Source organism: Crinia signifera, chromosome 8, assembly GCF_055691185.1.
Source record: "Crinia signifera chromosome 8, ASM5569118v1, whole genome shotgun sequence".
Classification (NCBI taxonomy): Eukaryota; Metazoa; Chordata; class Amphibia; order Anura; family Myobatrachidae; genus Crinia; species Crinia signifera.
Window position 1 is genome coordinate 133,542,560 of NC_139224.1, and position 20,887 is coordinate 133,563,446.

The 20,887-nt window shown below is 46.8% G+C and overlaps 1 protein-coding gene across 6 annotated transcripts in view; it reads left to right on the top strand.

Annotated features, from left to right (window-relative positions):
• Positions 1 to 20,887, top strand: part of CACNA1E (calcium voltage-gated channel subunit alpha1 E) — a 643,532-nt gene that overhangs the window by 530,287 nt on the left and 92,358 nt on the right. For all 6 annotated transcript variants that reach the window (XM_083157191.1, XM_083157187.1, XM_083157188.1 and 3 more), the window contains one exon: positions 13,384 to 13,487. In XM_083157191.1, the coding sequence (XP_083013317.1) occupies positions 13,384 to 13,487 (104 nt within the window). The remainder of the gene's footprint in view (positions 1 to 13,383; positions 13,488 to 20,887) is intronic.

The following is a 20,887-nucleotide window of genomic DNA, read 5'->3' on the forward strand; positions in this document are numbered from 1 at the left end:
CATGTTATACTCACTTGAATATTCATTAGCCTTATCTGTTCTTACTATACACGCTGAATGGCCGAATCTAAGCATTGTTAAACATATAAAACATTATGGGAAATACGAGTGTAATATTGTAGGTTATAGTGTTATATTGTAGGTGAGATCAAATATTCTGCTTCTAAGAATTTTTCCTGAGCTTTTACACGATTCTTAAGAGAAAAAGGACAATTTCCTCTGGTAAGACACTTGGGAACCTCAGAAAAAGGTTTCCTTCAACTTGCAATAATGATAAGAGCTATGCAGACACCAGCTACTTATTCAAAATGACATTTGGAAACTATGCTTTGTTGCCCTATTTCTGCCCAAATCCTTGTTGGTCAAAAGAAATTGCAAGTGGTTCATAGGTACGTGATCCCCCTGTGCAGGTTTCAAGTCTCATGCTGTTTGACCAATGCTGTTTAACCCTTGCAGGACACCAGCTACTTATTCAAAGTGATGAGATCTGAAACCCATGCCCATTGTATAACCCGATTTCTGCCCAAATCCTTGTTGGTCAAAAGAAATTGCAAGCGGGTCATATGTATGTACGTGACCTCCCTTACGGGTTTTTATGTATTTCTAGGTTTTAAACCAAGAGGCCATGGGGTTATTCAGTGTTGGATTTTTTCAGACTTGGGCCTTATACTGGTCCACTCTCATAGGAAAATTCCTTCTCAAATGGACAAAACCATGTGCACTGCAGGGGGGGGGGGGGCAGTTGTAACATGTGCAGAGAGAATTATATTTGGGTGAATTATTTTGTTTCTGGGAAAATACTGACTGCTTTATTTCTACACTGCAATATAGATCTCACTTTGAAAAAAAAAACACCACCCAAATCTAACTCTCTCTACACGTTACATCTGCCCCACCTGCAGTGCACATAGTTTTGTCCATTTGAGAAGGAATTTGCCTCTGAGAGTGAACCAGAATAAGGCCCTTTGTTTAGTCAAATCTGCATCTGTAGAAAATAGTAAAAAACTGCCTAATGCGGGGTACACACCAGGACCACCCGCTCACGATGCACATCATGAGCACATCATGAACGGGTCATCAGTGTTTCTTCCGACCCGCTCATGATGATGTGGGGGGCATGACCCGCTTACGATGTGCACCGTTAGCGGGTCCAATCCGATGGCGACCCGCACCCGGGAGTATGGTTGCTCTTCAGATCCTACCTGCAGCACGTAGGATCTGAAGAACGACCGACCCGCGGGACCGCGCATCGGATCGGTATCGGTCCACACCAGGACAGAAAAGGGCCCAATCACCACACAATCTACATCCAATTGGTTGGAATTGGATCTAGATTAATGGGATTGAACCGTTGTCTATAGTGTGGCGAGCGTAGCGAGCCACCGAGCCCGAAGCGTGGCGAGCGCAGCGCGCCACGCGAGGGGACGCGGAATACATGTGAAGTAATGCGCGGGGCTCGCCACGCTTCGGGCTCCGTAAAATCAATATAAAATCAACTCCACGCCGACGTGGATAGTGGGGGTATGAATAGGTAGGAGGACGCGTACCGCCGCCCCTCGCAGTGTCACTGCGCTCGCCACGCTTCGGTTTGGCGTTGATAGTGGCAGTGGCGTGGGGGTGCATTTAACATTGTAAGCACCTATTAAGGTGGCACAAGTCTAAAATAAAGATGCGCGCCCAAACAATGGGTGTTATATACATATGCCCCAAATAGTGCAGTGCCAGATACACATATGTCCCAATAGTGCCAGATACATACAGTATATGGTCCCACAGTGCCAGATACAGGTATGCCCCCACAGTGCCACCGGGTATGCCCCCACAGTGCCACCAGGTATGCCCCCACAATCCCCCCAGGTATGCCACCACAGTGCCACCAGATATGCCCCCACAGTGCCACCAGGTACACCCCCACAGTGCCATAAACAAATACAGTGTGCCCCCAAATTGCCAGAATTTCGCAACAGCAGGGCAACTCACCATTGTTGCTGCTGCTACCACCATCTGCTGCTGCTGTTGGGGGTGGGGTGGGGAGCGCAGCATGCTCCTCTCCTGCACTCACCCCAGTCTGGTGTCCCCCTGCTGTCTGTCTCCTCCTCCGCATCACGTGTCTCTCCTTCTCCTCACTCTGTCCCTGTGACTGGGACAGCCAATTATATCTCGCGGGCCGGCTCCTGCGGGCAAGCTCTGATTGGCTGATGTCCCACGAGCTCTGATTGGCTGACAGCCCAGTCACAGGGACACAGTGAGGGGAAGGAGAGATGTGAGATGCGCACTCGTCCACTCCAAAGGGTCCCACAGAGGTCCCAGAATGCCATTCCTTGTGATGTAATTTTTCAAAAAAGCTTCAGGAACGTCATTCCGGCCCAAAAATAGCCTTGGATGTGCCACTTTCTTTGCGATCCATTGCAGCAATGCATCGGAATCGCATAAAAGGTGGTCATATAACACTAGTGGATGGCTGAACATTCAAAAGTCCCTGCCCCATTCATCCTAGGGTTAGTTTTGTTGGGAGCCAATTAACCTACCAGTAAAGTTTTGGATTGTGGGAGGAAACCGGAGCACCCGGAGGAAACCCACGCAAGCACAGGGAGAATATACAAACTCTGCACAGTTAGGGCCATTTTGGGAAATCAAACCCATGACCTCAGTGCTGTGAGGTACAGTAGTAATGCTAAACTTTACACTTTTGAGCTAACTCCTGTAAAGAGACCCCCCCCCCCCCTCTCCTTCCCACCACATATCAGCCATTTAACAAATTAAATCTGACAGGAAGATGTGTCGATCCCCACTGGCTTGCTGCAGCTACTACTCAGCTGTCATAGTGCTGCTACTGGCGCTCAGCCTTCCACCCGCCGCCACTGCTGAGCCTCACTGTCACCGAATGGCGATACAGATGAGCTCCTCACTAGCGGTGCGTGGTAACATCACCCGCGCACCAGCGCCAGCCTGTGTTTCCTAGGCTGGTGGTGGCAGGAGACTGTGGATACATATTGTGGGCACCAGGCAGCCTGGAGCAGGTTCCGGAATGCCGTTCCTGATGAGGTAATTTTTCATCTGAACTTCAGGAACGGCGTTCCGGACCGTTCTGGCTCAAAAATAGCCCTGGTTTCATCCCTTTCACATCACACCTAATTACCAGGTACAAGCCGATTTCTTGCCGGTTCGACCCAGTAATTAGTGCGATGTGAAAGGGATTACCGGGTCCCGCAAACGGGTAGCAATACGACAATACGAACTGGTAAAAAGAAGGGTTCTTAACAGTATGCTGTGCAGTGTGAACGGGTTAAACGGGTCGAGCGACACGTTTTCTATTCACACTATGGAGCAGGCAGCGCTTGGAACAGCGCCAGCTCTAAGCATTGCCTCCTCCCCCACCTCCGATGACGCGCTGATGCTCTGCCGCGCCCCCTGATGATGTCAGCAAACCGACAATAATGCTGGTTTGCTGTTGCAGTGTGAACAGACCGCACATGCAGGGACTGAACCGGTTAAAAGTCCCGGTGGGACCCTGTATTTGTGATCTAAAAGCGGCATAAATGTGGAAGGAGAAAAACTACCAATCAGCATCTGTAATATTCCAAATGTAGGGACGATTTATTAAAATATTTTTGACTAAAATAATGTGAAAAGGGGTGCTTCTATGCCCTCTTCCTACTATTTTAGTATTCGATGAATGCATTAAAGGGATTTTGAAGAGAAAAAAAAACTGCAACAAACTAAAAAAAGGTACTTGTGTAGTTTCATGGCGCCGCCGCGTGCACACTCTGTCTCTGAAACTTGGCAGCTTGCAAGAAGCTCTGTTTAACTGTGCGCGTGCCGCTCTAGCTCTGTTTAACTGTGCGCGTGCCGCTCTAGCTGTAAGCTACGTATAGTCAGCTTACGTTATCAGCGTAGTGCCGGGCAGCAGCAGCAGCATTTCGCTGCCCAGGCGCTGACAGGTCACTGTGGTACTTGTAGTTCCACAGTGAAATAGGCAGCCCTGCGCACCGCTGACAACGGTGGCATGTAAAAGTGGACACCCCGGGCACACCCCGGCACACCGTGATCAAAGGGGGAGTCCCCCATGCAGACACTAAATTTAGACGCAAAAGCATCAGAAAACCGGACTACCTGCTAGCCGCTAACAAGCCGGGGTTTCTGGACTTAGGCGCTAAAGCATCTGAAATCGGACTACTTGCTAGCCGCTAAAAAGCCGGGGGTTTCTGGACTTAGACGCTAAAGCCTCTGAATTTAGTTGGGACTAGGGGTACACTATTGAAACCTGTCCACAGTGCCACTAGTCGACGCAACAGCTGTCGACCGTGTAAATCCCACTATCCACGCCAACCCGAAGAGTGGCGAGCGGCGGCGGTACGCGTCCTACAACCTTTTCATACCCCCACTATCCACGTCGGCGTGGAGTTGAGAACAGAAAGTGTGGCGAGCGCAGCGAGCCACCGAGCCCGAAGCGTGGTGAGCGCAGCGAGCCCCGCGAGGGGATGCAGACACCTGTGAAGCCCGCGAGGGGACGCGGATACCTGTGAAGGTATCCGCGGCCCCTCGCGGGGCTCGCTGCGCTCGCCACGCTTCGGGCACGGTGGCTCGCTGCGCTCGCCACACTTTCTATTCTCAACTCCACACCGACGTGGATAGTGGGGGTATGAAAAGGTTGTAGGACGCGTACCGCCGCTGCTCGCCACGCTTCGGGTTGGCGTGGATAGTGGGATTTACATGGTCGACAGCTATTGCGTCGACTAGTGGCACTGTGGACAGGTTTCAATAGTGTACCCCTAGACCCAACTAAATTTAGATGCTCTAGCGTCTAAATTTCGATGTACCCCTAGTCCCTGCTAAATTCAGAGGCTTTAGCGTCTAAGTCCAGAAACCCCCGGCTTGTTAGCGGCTAGCAGGTAGTCCAGTTTTCTGACGCTAAAGCGTCTAAATTTAGCGTCTGCATGGGGGACTCCCCCTTTGATAGCGGTGTGCCGGGGTGTCCACTTTTACATGCCCCCGTTGTCAGCGGTGCACAGGGCTGCCTATTTCACTGTGGAACTACAAGTACCACAGTGACCTGTCAGCGCCTGGGCAGCGCAATGCTGCTGCTGCACGGCCACTACGCTGATAACGTAAGCTGACAATACGTAGCTTACAGCTAGAGCGGCACGCGCACAGTTAAACAGAGCTTCTGGCAGGCTGCCAAGTTTCAGAGACAGAGGGCGAAATTTAATAGGGGCCGATTTTTAGGCATGTTTGAAAATCGCACAAAATCGCACCGTTTTTTGCATATTTAATGAGATGCGAATTGGCGGCAAAATAGTGCGATATAGTGCGATTTTTAGCCATGAAAATGTTTGTTTTTCAGTCATGAAAATCGGCACATTTTCTGAAATGTGTGATTTTTGTGTAAAAAAAAAGTGGAAACAAAAACGCCGTGGGGTCCCCCCTCCTGAGCATAACCAGCCCCGGGCTCAAAGAGCCGGTCCTGGTTTCATAAAATCACAGGAACAAACAAGTTGGGGTTCCCTGGATTTTATCAAACCAGCACCAGGCTCAAGGGCCGGCCCTGGTTCCCAAAATACGGGGGACAAAATGACTAGGGGTCCCCCGTATTTCAAGAACCAGCACCGGGCCCAACCAGCCAGCAGGGTAATGCCACATTCGGGGGGAGACTTTTTATACAAGTCCTCCCGGCCAAAGCATTGTCCCCCTGACCAGTCAGCATGAGCAGGGGTCCTGGGGAAGTGGGGACCCCCCCAAAGAAGGGGTCCCCCCCCTCCAGACCTTACCTGCCCATGCTGAAGCCCGGGGCTGTCCTCGATGCCCCTGGGCATCGAGCTGATTATTGGTGTAAAAAGAAAGAAGAACTATTGTATAGTGCTGTGGAACTATGAGTCCCAGCAAGCCTGCACCACATGCAGGGACTTGGAGAACCACAAGTCCCAGCATGCGGGGCAATAAAGGGCCCGCTGGGACTAGTAGTGCCCCAGCAGTACAAATAGTTAAATAAAAACACATACACACTGACAGTAAAACTTTATTACGTCCCGCCTCCAGCCCAGGCAAAGTTGGGAGGTATGCATCAGCCCTCCCAGGAGCTCCAATCAGCAATCCCCAGGGTAGGTGATTATGATAATTAATGTGGTGGGGTATTGCCGCGCATGTGAGTTTGCCGCAAAGGGGATAGGGTTTGCTGTTGGTGGTGGTAACAGCGGCTTTACCGTCAGCTTCCAGCTATTTTTTTGCCAGCCATGCTAAGCAATTTGCAGGCTTGCATGAGGTGAAATTTCACTCTGGCTGGCAGCATATACCTAGTCGCAGGGCTCTGTAATTTAACAGCCGTGCAATCAAGTCTGAATAACCCCCAATGCTGTAGAGAGCCAATTCAGAAACAGAGCTTTCTTCCAGGCTCTGCCTGCATGCGATAAATGATTCATCAGTGCACTGTAATCAATTATCACATTGCAAATCTAAGCCTTGAAGATTGATAAAGTGGTACCAATAAGGAGCTGTTTGGTAGTTATTTTATCGGTATACGGTCGTTTTGTAGACCACATTTAGGTCGACAGTCATTAGGTCGACCACGTTGGGTCGACAGGGGGGAAGGTCGACAGGGTTGTAGGTCGGCATGGGCCAAGGTCGACATGGGTTTAGGTTGACATGGGACAAGGTCGACATGGGTTTAGTTCGACAATAGTTAGGTCGACATGGGTTTTTCACTGTTTTTGAGCCGACATGTGCCGACAGGCGGTATTTCATGCCCTACCATCCACTAGGGCATGGTGGGAGAATAAAATAGTGTGCCGAGCGCAGCGACGCACCGTGCCCGAAGCATTGCGAGTGAAGCGGGTCACCTCCAACTGTGTCCATGTCGACTGTGTCGACACTCGGGTAAAAAAAACTGTGAGAACCCCTTGTCGACCTAAACCCATGTCGACCTAAACCCATGTCGACCTTGATCCATGTCGACCTACAACCCTGTCGACCTTCCCCCCTGTCGACCCAACGTGGTTGACCTAATAACTGTCGACCTAAATGTGGTCTAGGAAACGATCCACACCCATTTTATCTAACTCCATTTTAATAATCTTCAAGGCTAGAGGGGCATACACACGGTGAGATTCTGTCTATAGACGATTTGGACTATGGGATTTACCCTTGAAGTACATGGAGACGATTTTGACTATATGCCCTTGTGATTTAGCTATGACCAAATATGTTGTATGCAACGTATTCAAAATTGCCTTGAATGCACAGTCTATTTTAGCTTGCGATACCGACCTCACAGGGACACGCATCGGTGTCACAAGCAGGGTAAACTCTCTGCGATTTTGGCTAACTTTTCTTACAATCTTGATTATGTAGTCAAAATCCTAACCCAAAATTGCACCGTACAAATGCAACTTTAGTTCTTTTCTCTAGGGATGGCCATCGACCATCGATGATTAGAAATCATTGATGGTTTATGGCTGATGTTGAATAGTTTTGACATCGATGGGGGAGAATCAGATGTTTTCCTACCATCAATGTCAGGCTTAACTGAATAGTTTTGCTTTTAATTTTTCATTGAGGGGCCGGGACACGGAGCATAGCTCCTCCCCCAACACCCGCGAAGGCCCTTCCCCATATTTTCATTGGCCCACAGGCCAAAGCAAATGGCGGACCATCGATATGTAAAAACATTGATGGTCATCCATTGCATACTTATACACCATCGATGGCCTGTTGCAATTTTGCCATCGATGGCAAAGGCAACGATGACCATCCCTACTTTTCTCCCAATGTAACATCAAAAATTCCCTAATAGTAAAAGAGCCTTTGAGAATGATCTGTAATGAGTTAAGATTAGAAGCCGTGTACAGTATAAATGGATGTGTCTTGTAACTCTCATGATCAGCGCTATAATTTGTAAGCTGTGGGAGTCTGCAGGTTCCTCTCATCACCTATAGTGACTGCTGGGCCCCAGCTGTACTTCCCCAGACAGGTGTACTCTCCTGTAACTACTGTATGTCAACAAGCCTGAATGTAATTGTATGGTGCAGCAGCTTGAACATAAAACACAATTATTTATGCAGAATTGCACTTGCCGTGGTGATGAAGTTTTCATGTTCCTGCAATGTTGTGACATATTCACTAACAATATGTAAATAAAATCACCATGGAGTGTATTGGGTAAAGCAAGAATACATTCATAAAGAAGCATGAAAGTTTTAATCCAGGATGAATAAATATTGTATTGTAGTAGCTATCTGTTATATTGTAGTAGCTATCTGTTATATTGTAGCAGCTATCTGTTATATTGTAGTAGCTATCTGTTATATTGTAGTAGCTATCTGTTATATTGTAGTAGCTATCTGTTATATTGTAGTAGCTATCTGTTATATTGTAGTAGCTATCTGTCATATTGTAGTAGCTATCTGTTATATTGTAGTAGCTATCTGTTATATTGTAGTAGCTATCTGTTAGGTTTGGGTTATGAATAGCACCATCACGGAAGTATTATTTGCCCATGCACAAATCAAATTCTTTTGATGTGATGGTTAGACAACATCACATTGAATTTTTTTACGGTGGAATATCCTACCAGATGGAAGGGGGTGGAGATGATCGATGAAGAATGGAGTAATCTCCGCCCCTACTGACCTCCATGTTCTGCTCAGCCTAGATACAGGTATTAATGGCCACACGTATCAAGTTACACAAAGTGATAAAATGGAGAGTGAGAAACAACCAGCCAATCAGCCTCTACCTGTCATTTTTCAAACCCAGCCTGTAACATGACAGATAGGAGCTGATTGGCTGTTTTTCACTCTCCATTGTATCACTTTGTGAAACTTGATACATCTGGCCCTACTAGGGTTACCACCTTTCCCCTTTAATTCCGGACACATATTAATTACACAGGTTCTGTGGCTGGCAGACTTCAAGACTCCATTTCACCTGATTTTAAACTTCCACAGAACCTGTGTAATTAACATGTGTCCGGAATTAAAGGGGAAAGGTGGTAACCCTAGGCCCTACTGTATGTGTGTTTTCTTTTACTTCCTGCCTTAAGACAATGACTGGGCCCATATAGGGAGCAGCAGCTGCAGTACCTGCTCCAGCCACCACACACTGACAGCATGGGGCACATCAAAGAGGTAGGGATAGCCAATGCCCATCGATGATTCAAAATCATCGATGGTTTATGCTCGAGTTTTACCATCGATGAGGAAGAACCAGATGGTTTCCCTACATTGAGAGCCCCTTGCATAAGAGCTGCAGATACACAAGAACATTTTTTATGTATATCTGCACTAGTCCTGTCTCCTAAATGCTGCAGCATATCAATCATAGCAAGACCCCTCCTGAATATGTGCAGTCCCCAAACATCACATTTGTACATAAACCATTAGCTTTGAGCATAAGTATAAAAGGTCGATGTTTGGCAGCTGTCCAGGAGTGAAAACAGTAGTTTGCAGGAATCTATGACCTGCAAACTTTCCTTGTTCTAGGGAATAGGATTGCCACCTAGCAACAGCTGGTGGATTGGATGGCAAGCCTCCCGACTTTTGCTGGAGTAAGTAAAGTGAAAAAAATTTCACTTACTTACCCCACAGCCGGGGAGCTGGCCGGAGCCGGCGGCAGTCCCTGTGTGTGCGCGCGCATATTTCACGTGCACGGCCGCGCTAGACGTCCTGCGCATGCGTGCATACTAATGAGGTGCATGCAAATGAGCTCTGTGGTGCACTCACGCTGGTCACATGAGCACACAGAGCATAGCAAGGGAAAGTCCGCCCCCTGTTCAGATTTTACAGAAGCTTACGGATGGCAATCTTGAGAACGTAAACACTGGAATATAATACCACCTACTACCGTATTAAATCAGAGTCTAGAGACCGACTGATGCAAGTGTTAAATATTAGCTACTCGACAACAAGAGATCGATGAACGATCTAACCAATGAGGTAACTCAAACATTTAATAAGAACGTCTTAAGTCTAGAGAACAAGTAATGAGAACTTCAGGCAAAGTTTTGGTGAAGCGGAACTCGTATCTTGAATTAATTTCTGTTGCTTAGATGGCTGCGCTTGCTGTTTGTTATGGATCTTTGGAACGCCTGTAATCAAAGAAGAGAAAAACCTTTAGCAACGCAGCAAGAGGAACCACCAGACCTAGCAAGGTGTCAATCTTATTCCCTAGAACAAAGAAAGTTTGCAGGTCACAGGATCCTGCAAACTACCGTTTGTTCGCCGGGAGGCTTGCCACCTAGCAACAGCTGGTGGGTAGACTACCACATACCTGGTGGTTGCTCTAAGAAACTCAACCTTTTGAGGGTCAGAAGGTCTCCAACTGTTCCTCACACTTGTATAGTGCTGTGCTATGCAAAGTCCCCCCCCTCCCCAGCTAACAGCGCCAGGCAGGGGGAAAGCGGCTCAGTGTGTATGCACTTTCCCCCCAGCGATGACCGATGACAGCGGTCATCGCTGTCCATACACGCTGGGCATAATCGCCCAGTGTGTATGGACCTCAAATCTCTCTGCACATGCCCCACCTGCAGTGCACAGGGTTTTGTCCATTAAAGAAGGAGTTTGCTTTTGAAAACAATCCATAATCACCCCCATAGTGTCTACCCATATTGCTGGTGCTGTATCAACCGACGTGAACTTGATTCATAGAGGAGGTGTTCTTTTATGTTCGTTCTCATTCATGGAACATTATCTCCAAACCCTCCCGGACCTCAGCTCCCCTTTTCCTCCCCATGTTAATTAATGTAATTGGCCTCCAAATGTGTGTTGGCAAAGGCTTGTCAGTGTCAGCTAAGCCACAAGCAGCTGTGCTTCCATGCTGCTCATCATTAGGAAGTTCTGTGTTCTGTGTCAGTACTAAGAGAAGAGGAGTGTGAGGGCACTGTGCCCAGGCAATGTTATCATCTCCACGGCATTCATATTGTATTGCTGCACTCAGCCAGCCTATATACGTTTTTCATTAGAGGTTAGGGTGAATGTTATTACTCAGAAAAAGCCTTGTATATTGCAGTGTTAGGGCCAGATGCACTAAGCTTCAAAAGGGAAGTATTCAACTGCACGGCGAGAGCAGGGCAGCATACACTTTTGGTTTGTTGTGTGCTCGCCGTGCTGCCGCCATCCTCCCTGTCCGCCGCCAGCCCTACCTCTCACCTTATTCAACTCATCAGGGGCTCGCTGCCCCTGATGGCGAAAATCCGGCGCACACAGCAGCAGGGGAGATGGCGGACGGCGGCAGGCAGAATGGCGATGGCAGGGAGGGGGAGCGGCCAGCGCAGGATCCATTACTAGCAGCTGAGCTTCTCGCAGACCTCTGGCTCCTGCTCTCAGCTGTCTGGTGGGGAGTAAGGCTGGAAGAAAAGCGGGGCAGGGTGGTCTATGTATCCGAACCTCTCCTTGCCCTGCTCTCCCACTGAACCTACTCTGGAATCCACAGACCCCCGCTGCAGCTACTGATCAGGGGAACTTCAGACTCCTCATGGAGCGTGTATCCCCGCTGCGCTGCTCAGGGCTGGCTGCAGGCACAGCAGTCTCAGCAGTTCGGTGGGAAAAAAAATAAAACAAAAAAATAAAAATATATTAATGTGGTGCTTGTAAAGAAATAAAATAAATTCAAATAATAAATAAACTGACTTGTAGACACCCCAAAAAATGAATAAAAAACATTTATTTCACCTAAAAAAGATGTCGAGAGCAGAACGGCAAACTCCCCCCCCCCCCCCCCCCCAAAAAAAAAAGTGAACACAGTTCTCTATTTTGGCATTGAGTACACTTTCGGCAAACTACGGCAAACTTTGCAAAAATCCCCATAGAAATACAACAGCGCCGACTATGAAACTGCGAATTGGCTGACATTCGCTGTTCGCTTTCGGCGAACAGTGAGCGTTGAATACGGCGAACATCAATTTTGGTGAAAAAATTCACTGTTTCGCCAAAAATAAACCCTGTTCGCCTAAAAAAGTGGTGAATCAAGAGCATTGAATACTGCCCTATGTAGTAAGTAAGTGTAACCAATATATATATATATATATATATAAAAGCTGATATGGCCATAAATCATGTGACCAAATGAAATGTGCTCACCATTAAATAAGCAAAAGTAGGTGTCAGGAATTGTGTTTATTTACTGGCACCCAGGAATTGGCAGGCTGTTGGACAGAGGAAATTGCCGGCTCATATATCAGAAAGGGGAATAACTTACAGGAAACTGGACCCAATTTTCTAGATATGTTAGTGCAGGCATATATGCAGGAGATACAAAAGTTACAGTGTCACAGAAGTAAGGATCTGACTATAGTAGGCAATATAGTAGGTAGGTATACCTTCCAACTTGAGTAACTCAGGAAAGGGGGAGTGGCCTATGCAAATGAGGTCCATATCGTATGCAAATGATGCCGCTGTAGTACTGGCTGCTGATTGTCAGCATCAGTCATGTGCAACCAGTCTGGCTTGCTTGTGGTCACCTAACTTGACACAAAATGACAGTGCCCATGTTCCAGCTAGCAAGGCAAAGTTCTACAGTAAAACCTGTCCTTCCGGTCTGGTGCAGTGACGTATTTATATGGGGGCAATGTGCGCGGTGCACACAAGCCCCCGGGCATACCTCCCAACTGTCATGTTTTTTAGGGCCGTCCCGGCCGGCAGTGTCCCGAGGGGGCGTGACAAAATGGTACCCTAATTTGCCTAGGTCATGTCCCCATTTGCATAGGCCGTGCCCCTTTTTGGCACGCCTCTTCAGAGGGTTCAAAAGTTGGGAGATATGCCTTGGGTCCCATGGGGGTATCCAGGGGTAGAACTATGCTGGAGAGGTCAGCAGCTGATTGGTTTAGAGCAGGGATCTCAAACTGTGGGGTCTCAGCATGGGGACACGACTCCATGTTGCTGACCATCAGTCTGGTGACTTTTCTAATCTCAGTCAGTGATTCAAGGAGTCTGAAAAATCTGTTGAATTGTCTGTTATTTTAGATTCCTCCCATTATTTCTGCCTCCACAATGCTGCCATGAATGTCTGCTGACTACACATGTGATGTGATGACCTTCTGCAGTCACTTGCTGGGGTCCCATAATTATTTCTATTGTCTGATGGGGTCTCAGAGCAAAATAGTTGGAAGACCCCTGGTTTAGAGAATGCAACATGTAATTGGTATAGCAACGGTACAACAACGTGAATGATACCGATACGGAGGGGCAAACATTTAGTTCTGGAGAGATCATCAGCTTATTGATTTAGAGAATGATTACGTAATTGTTGTTACAACCACAATCTTTTACCTTCTTCTCCAGCAGTAAGCTCTCTTCAGTCTTTCAAAATTTTGCTGTTCAGTCGTTCTCAGTTACTGACATGACAAATGATTCCTGTGTATAAATCCACTCCTTTCCTCTTGTTGATGCCTTCTAGACCAATGATGCCTTAGGAGCCACCTGGAACTGGCTATACTTCATCCCCCTCATTATCATCGGATCTTTCTTTGTCCTCAACCTAGTCCTTGGAGTACTGTCTGGGTAAGTTCACCTCTATTATCGCCATTCATGTGCTTTGGGCCTGAATATTTCTTTGTGTTATGCAATATTTTTCCATAAAATTCTTGTGCAATGATTGTGTAATGATGCAGCGGATTTTTAGACGTACTTATGTAGGAGATGCAAAAATTCAGCAAATCTACAGACTAATAAGATTGCTGGATACAAGTAGAAGAATTGATTTGATAAGGCGTAGCATTGTTCATAGTGTCTGCATTCTCTTAGTTCAGACCATAATGATGAGGTCAGCTCTAATCATCATTGAAACCTGCTCACATAGCAACCTCCAGGAGATCTAAAACCAGCCGCCATGCAATATAGAATTATATTTAGCCAGTACAGTCATATACGGTATTTGTATGAGTGTACTGGCTATATAGAGTTCTATACTACGTGCTAGCATTAGATTTCCTGCAGGTTGCTACAGATGGAGAGCCTCTCCGCCATTACCGGGACTCGCCAGAATGCTCCTGCTGGCAGTCGCCTACGGAGAGGCGCTCCATCTGACTGGGACGTGCAAGCGTCTCACATGCACGTCCCAGTTTTGGGCAGCGAAGGACGGGAACCTTGGCCGTCTCTGCTTCAGGGAGACGGGCATGGTTAGGGGGGTGCGGGGAGGTGGTGGGGACCGGAGGACAGCGACCGCTGGTGAGCTCCGTCGGAAGGGGACACGCGAGCGTCCCCTTCCAACGGCTGGCGGTTGGCGATCCGACCGCCAGACCCCCACTAGATGGTAGGCACCCCATCTGTATGTGCACGGTTTGCAATGCACTGGTAGAGACATGGTTATTATACCACTCACAGTAATCTATAATGGGTGCAGAGTGCATGGGTCCAGGGAGGCCACAACACACACCCTGCACCGATACGTTATACTCACCTGTCCAGAATCTGTCATTAGCACTGCAGAAATCACTGGGGAAATGGCCACCATTTTCCTGGAGATTTGACTGTGCACAGTAAAGAAATCACCAGGAACATGGCAGGGCAGCCAAGATTGTGGAGGCCTGTGCATAAGTCCCTGTCACAAAGCAATAGGTACACAATGCTACGAGAGTGTTAAACTGCACTTGGATCACTCCTCTCTTAAACAGCCCCTGACCATCCGATATAATAAATAGTGTTCCCTCTATGCTTCTTGTGCAGGGTGCACCCAGCCCATTTGTAAAACCTCAAAATGCACCCTTCCCTTTTTGTGTGTGGCACTGTACGCCCTTACACTGCCCCCCACAAGCTGACATGCCACTAAGAACTTTCCATGTGTGCCATTATGTGTATTATGCATTATGGTGTGTGGTATAATGTGTAAGAGGCATTAGAGTGTGTGCCATAATGTGTAATTGTCATTACGACAGAATATGTAATGTGCATAGCAGAGTATGACCATGTTTAATGGGTGTAATTCTAGTGGTGTGCAATTCTTTTTTATAATATAAAATGTGCCCTCCCGATTGAAAGAAGTGCCCTGCCAGGAGGTCAGCACCCTGCCTTAAAAAAATCCTAGAGTGAACACTAATAAACATTTAATGCTATTACAGTCCTTTACATTACAAAATCCCCAGCAATAGAAATGATTCCGGCATGGTGAACAATCACTGCTGCAAGTGAGTTTTCTGTGTTACATAATTGCACCATGTTTTTAAATAATGTACATTTATAAATTCAAGCAAATAAGAAACATACATTAGAAAATATATATATATATATAATAATTTCAGCAATCGCGCACAATAACAATGCACCAACTACATTACCTCTTTTGTGTTACAGCTTTAGTCTTAAAGATCACGTTGCGTTGAGTTGCCAGCCTAGACAGTTCTTTGCGTGTGTGTGGGCTGCAGAGTGGGCTTATGCCTGTGTTACCCCCTTATCCCTATGTGTAGCCAGGGCCATACTGTGTATGTTTATTATGAATAGCCAGGCTTAATATTACAGGGTGTGTACTGGATAGAAGTGCACAAAGCTTTATAAAATAAGAATAATTATTGGCAGCTGTGCAGACTGCGATGTTCTGCAGTATGTAAGTGCTTTGCCATACCAACCCCTGTTAGTAAGCTGCGTTCCTCAAAAGCTGCAAAAATACTCCAACTATTAAGAACAGGAGGGGTTGTTTTGGTTTATTCGCTCAGATGCGAATTCGGTCCCGTCCTGCGAATGGTGCTACGCTCGCCCCCCTCCCTTGCCGCATGTGTTCACATGCAGGGACTGTGAATGGATGTTTAACATAAATATCCATTCGCAGCCTGTGGGTGATCACCCACATCATTCGATGGTTGCTGACCATCGGATGATGTGGAACGTGCACACAAGTCTAAGGTCACTTCGGGAGGAAGTGAGCAGGCAGCTGACATCCGGTGATGTCAGCTGTCCGGCCCCGGCACAACCGTCATGGCCTGATTACCATGGGAGTGCCCAGCATTTATATGGCAACGCCCATGAAACGCTGGGCATTCCCATGGGCGACACTATCCGCACATACCACCCAACTGTCCAGCATTTCGCAGGATAGTCATGATGTTTTGTAACTCTTCTACTGTACGACCCACATGCCAGCAGCAGTGCCCCACGGTGGCGTTTGTGTGGGGGGCAGTGTCCTATGGGGCAGGGGACCGTTGCGAGTCCCCCTGTCAGAGCAGAGCAGTGGTGAGTAGATGCTGTGCATGTGCACAGCTTCTATTCAGAGCGACAGGGGGCATAGCCAGCAGCTCATAGAGTGCTGGCCATTACCCCAAAGCGGCAAAAACTGGGCGTGGCCTCACGGCAGCAGACATTCCACAAAGCCACATCCCCTTGGTCAGAGGCCACACCCTTTTTGGGGGGAATGCCTGCAAGGTTCTCCCAACTTTGGAAGTAACACTAAGCCTCACAGCACTGACTGAGGTCATGAGTTTGATTCTTGCCATGGCCCTATCGGTGTGGAGTTTGTATATTCTCCCTGTGCTTGATTGGGCTTTTTCTGGATACTCTGGTTTCCTCCAACAATCCAAAAATATACTGGAAGTTTAATTGGCTCTCAGCAAAAATGAAACCTAATGTGTGTGCATGTGTACAAGGGCAGACTAGATGGGCCAAGTGGTTCTTATCCGCAGTCAAATTCAATGGGGCATCTGTAATAGTGTCCAGTGAACCGGGTGATTTTCATTTTAATTTTTTTTTAACATTACAAGGTATGGTTCTAAATACCTTGAAACTGCATCTGTCAAAGTCCTGATTTAATGTAAGAAAATATAAACCAATGAATACTTTTACTTGCGTTGATACAAACGACAACGGCAGGTTGGACTGCTAATAAGAAAGTCCCAAAAATATATGGATGGGACAGTTAGAATAGCGGAAAACACAGCAATGTTGTCTGTCATTGTGCAACAATTATAGACAGGCAGACAATCAGGAGCAGCCTTTCATTATTCACATGAGTAATCTATTGCTGTCTGTCAGCGGTAAGAGTACTCATACCGCTTCATTTGCGTCTAGGTCAATTTTCGCATGCGTGACCTAGCTTTTACCAGCGCATGTGCACTGTACTGGAAGCCTGGAATTGGCCTTCTAGTATCGTTAAAAAAAATAAAATAGGAATAAAACAATATATTAACAAAATCCTATTTTACTATAGTTAAATAGAGAGAAGCCCTATTTAACAAACTCTTCAATTGATAAATAGACCTTTACGCTTTATGATTTAACCCCTTCCCGACATTTGACGTACATGTACGTCATGGTCGGGAAGTACTTCCCGACATTTGACGTACATGTACGTCATGACTTCTAACTGTCACTGCGTCTAGAGACGCAGTGACAGTTAGGTGATGTCTGCTGTCCCTGACAGCAGACATCCCCCCTCGCCGCCCAGGGGGGGCAGGGGTGCCCCCCCCGGTCGGCGATCGCTGTGATTGGCTGTTCAAATCTGAACAGCCATTCACAGCGTTTCCTGTGTTACCGGCGGCTAAGCCGCTCGGTAACACAGGGATCGGTGGTGATCGGTGCTGTCAGGTACGCTGCCCTCCTCCCCCCTCCCCCCCGCAGCAGCAGCAGCAGCATCAAGCTGCTGAAAAAGGTGTACAATAAAATATATGCACTGAAAATATATGTATATATATATATATATATATATTATATATATATATATATATATATACATACACACAAACATATATATATATATATATATATATGTGTGTGTGTATATATATGTATATATATAAATATATATATATATATATATACATATATACACACATATATATATATATATATATATATATATATGTGTGTGTGTGTGTGTGTGTGTGTGTATATACCCCACCGATCGCCAGCCCCCCCCCCCCTCCCACCCGGCAGCCCCCCTCCCACCCACCCGGCTGCCGCAGCGCCAGCACCCCTCCCACCCCCCCGCCAGCCGCAGCGCCAGCCCCCCTCCCAAAGCTGGTGACTAAAATGGGGTCACTTGTGGGGGGGTTCCACTGTATTGGTGCTTCGGGGGTCTTGCTAATGCGACATAGCACCCACCATTCATTCCGCCACCAAAAATCACTCCTTCCCTTCTGAGTCCTGCCATGCACCCAACTGGTATTTTTTGGTCACACGTGAGGCATTGCCGTACTCGGGAGAAATTGGGGCACAGATTTTGGGGTGCTTTGTCTCCTTCATTCCTTGTGAAAATAAAAAATTTTGAGCCAGAACTGCATTTTTGTGTAAAAAATTACATTTTTTTACACAAAAATGCAGATCTGGCTCAAAATTTTTCATTTTCACAAGGAATGAAGGAGACAAAGCACCCCAAAATCTGTGCCCCAATTTCTCCCGAGTACGGCAATGCCTCATGTGTGACCAAAAAATACCAGTTGGGTGCATGGCAGGACTCAGAAGGGAAGGAGTGATTTTTGGATTTTGCAGCACAGATTCTGGTTGAATGACCCCCGAAACACCCATACAGTGGAACCCCCCCACAAGTGACCCCATTTTGCAAACTACACCCTTCAGGGAATTCATCAAGGGGTATAGTGTACATTTCAAACCCCCCGGGGTTTCACCAATTTTGATACAACTGAGCTGTGAAAATGAAAAATTAATTTTTTTTATTTTCACTGCCCAGTTGTACCACAATTGGTGAAACCCCTGGGGGTTTGAAATGTACACTATACCCCTAGATGAATTCCCTGAGGGGTGTAGTTTGCAAAATGGGGTCACTTGTGGGGGGGTTCCTAACTTTTAGCATCTTATGGTGCCTAGAAACCTACATGGTGCCTAAAAAATAATCTCATAAAAAGGAGGCTCCAAAATCAAGTAGGTGCTCCTTCTATTATGAAGCCTGTGGTTTGGTCACCGTGCACACTAGGGCCACATATAGGATATTTATGAAAACAAAAGAATTGGGGGAATCAATTTTTAGTCACATTTCTCTAGTAAAATCTACTGTATTCGTTAGAAAAATGTATTAAAATTGAAACTCTGCAAAAAAAATGAAATTTTGAAATTTCACCTACACTTTGTTTTAATTCCTGTGAAACACCTAAAGGGTTAACAAACTTCCAAAATGCTGTTTTGAATACTGTGAGGGGTGCAGTTTTTGAAATGGCATCATTTATGGGGGTGTCTCACATACAAGTCCCTCAAAGTCACATCAGAACTGCACTGGTCCCTAAAAAAATCAGTGTTTGAAATTTTCTTGAAAATTTGAGAATTTGCTATTCATATTTTACGCCTCCTAGTGTCCAAAAAAATGAAAAGGAAGTTGAAATAATGATGGCAACATAAAGTAGACATATGGTCTATGTTAGTTATTAACTATTTTGAGTGGTATGATTATTTGTCTCACAAGCAGAAAATTTAACATTTTGCAAATCGCTAAATTTTCCATTTTTTCACGACATTTTGGTATTTTTCACAAAAAAACACAGACTGTATCGACCCAGATTTACCACTAATTTGAAGTACAATGTGTCACGAAAAAACAATCTCAAAATCACTGGGATAAGTAAAAGCAAAAAAAAGTTATCCCCACTTAAGTGAGACATGTCAGATTTGAAAAAAATGGCTCTGTCAGGAACGCAAAAACTAGCTCTGTCAGGAAGGGGTTAATAACAATATTTTTACTAAAATGTGAAAAATTGTGTTGTCTACACTTTTCGCATTATTTCACTATCACCTGAATGCATTAAAGGCCTGTTGGAGAAATTTCATGAAGAACTACTCCAAACCCTTTAATCTGCATTTTTTAAGTATCCAGATTGCATTTACCATACTTATAAAGTGTGATCTGGGCCAGCGGCGTAACAATAGCGGGTGCAGCATTTTAATCTTTTTGAAATAGTGACAATGGCAGAGGCAGTCCTGCTGTCACGTGCCCCCAGTGACAGTCTTTTTCTGCATTTCTAATGGAATGAAGCAGCCTGCAGTGGAATTGAGGCGTACAGCAGGACTAGAGGAGGCGGTCCAGCTGTTCCTGCCTCTCTCCTCCTCCTTTCTACCCCTCTATCCTGGGGCTCAATGCCACTCTCTAGTAACCAGCCCGGATGCAAAATACAAAAGCGTCTGACCTGTCTAGCCACCGGCACCGATGACAGGAACAACAATGTGGAGACCCGACGCATTGATGTGCAGTGGAGACCCAGTGGTGCGGAGAACCGATGGTAGCCTGATGCAGGTGAGAGAAGACCCAGTGCTGCCGGAGGTACACAGCACCATCTGTCCTGGGGAATGAGGGGAGGGGGAGCTACACAGCAGCACCTTTACTGGGAGGGGGGGAATTGGTAGGCACACAGTGCCATCTATAATGGGGAGGGATGCCTATCCTGCTCTCTCTCTCCCCTGCCCCTGTCTCTTTTTCTCCCCTGCTCACTCTTTCCCCCTCTGACCCAATTTCTCCTCTCTCTCCTCCCCTCCTCTTTTTCATCACACCTTCTCCCTCTCACTCTGACAGTCTCCCACCCCTCTCTCTACCTGCTCTATCTCTTTCTCCCTGACACCTTCACTCCTTAGCACTGTCTCTCCCAGACACTTTCTTTGATAGTCTATTGGGCCCTACACACATTGCGATGTGTGCAGGGCTACCTAGCTTTGCTAGGTCAGGCTGTGCTGTGCCGCTATCGCCTAGCACACAGAGCTGACAGCCCACACACAGAGCGAGCTGTCAGCTCTGTGTGCTAAGCGAGCAGACAGCGCCAGTGTTCTCCGGTGGGAGAACACTGCCGATGCCGAGATTGATGGGCACTGTCCCTCAATCTCGGCCAGCGATAAAGAAGCGCGGGGACGCGCACGGATGCCGATATAGCCCCCACACATACACCGATGTGAGGGCATTTGCTAAGCGACTTTGCCAAACTAAGCAAAATCGCTTAGAAAATGCCTTAATATCGGCATATGTGTAGGCCGTATATCTCTCC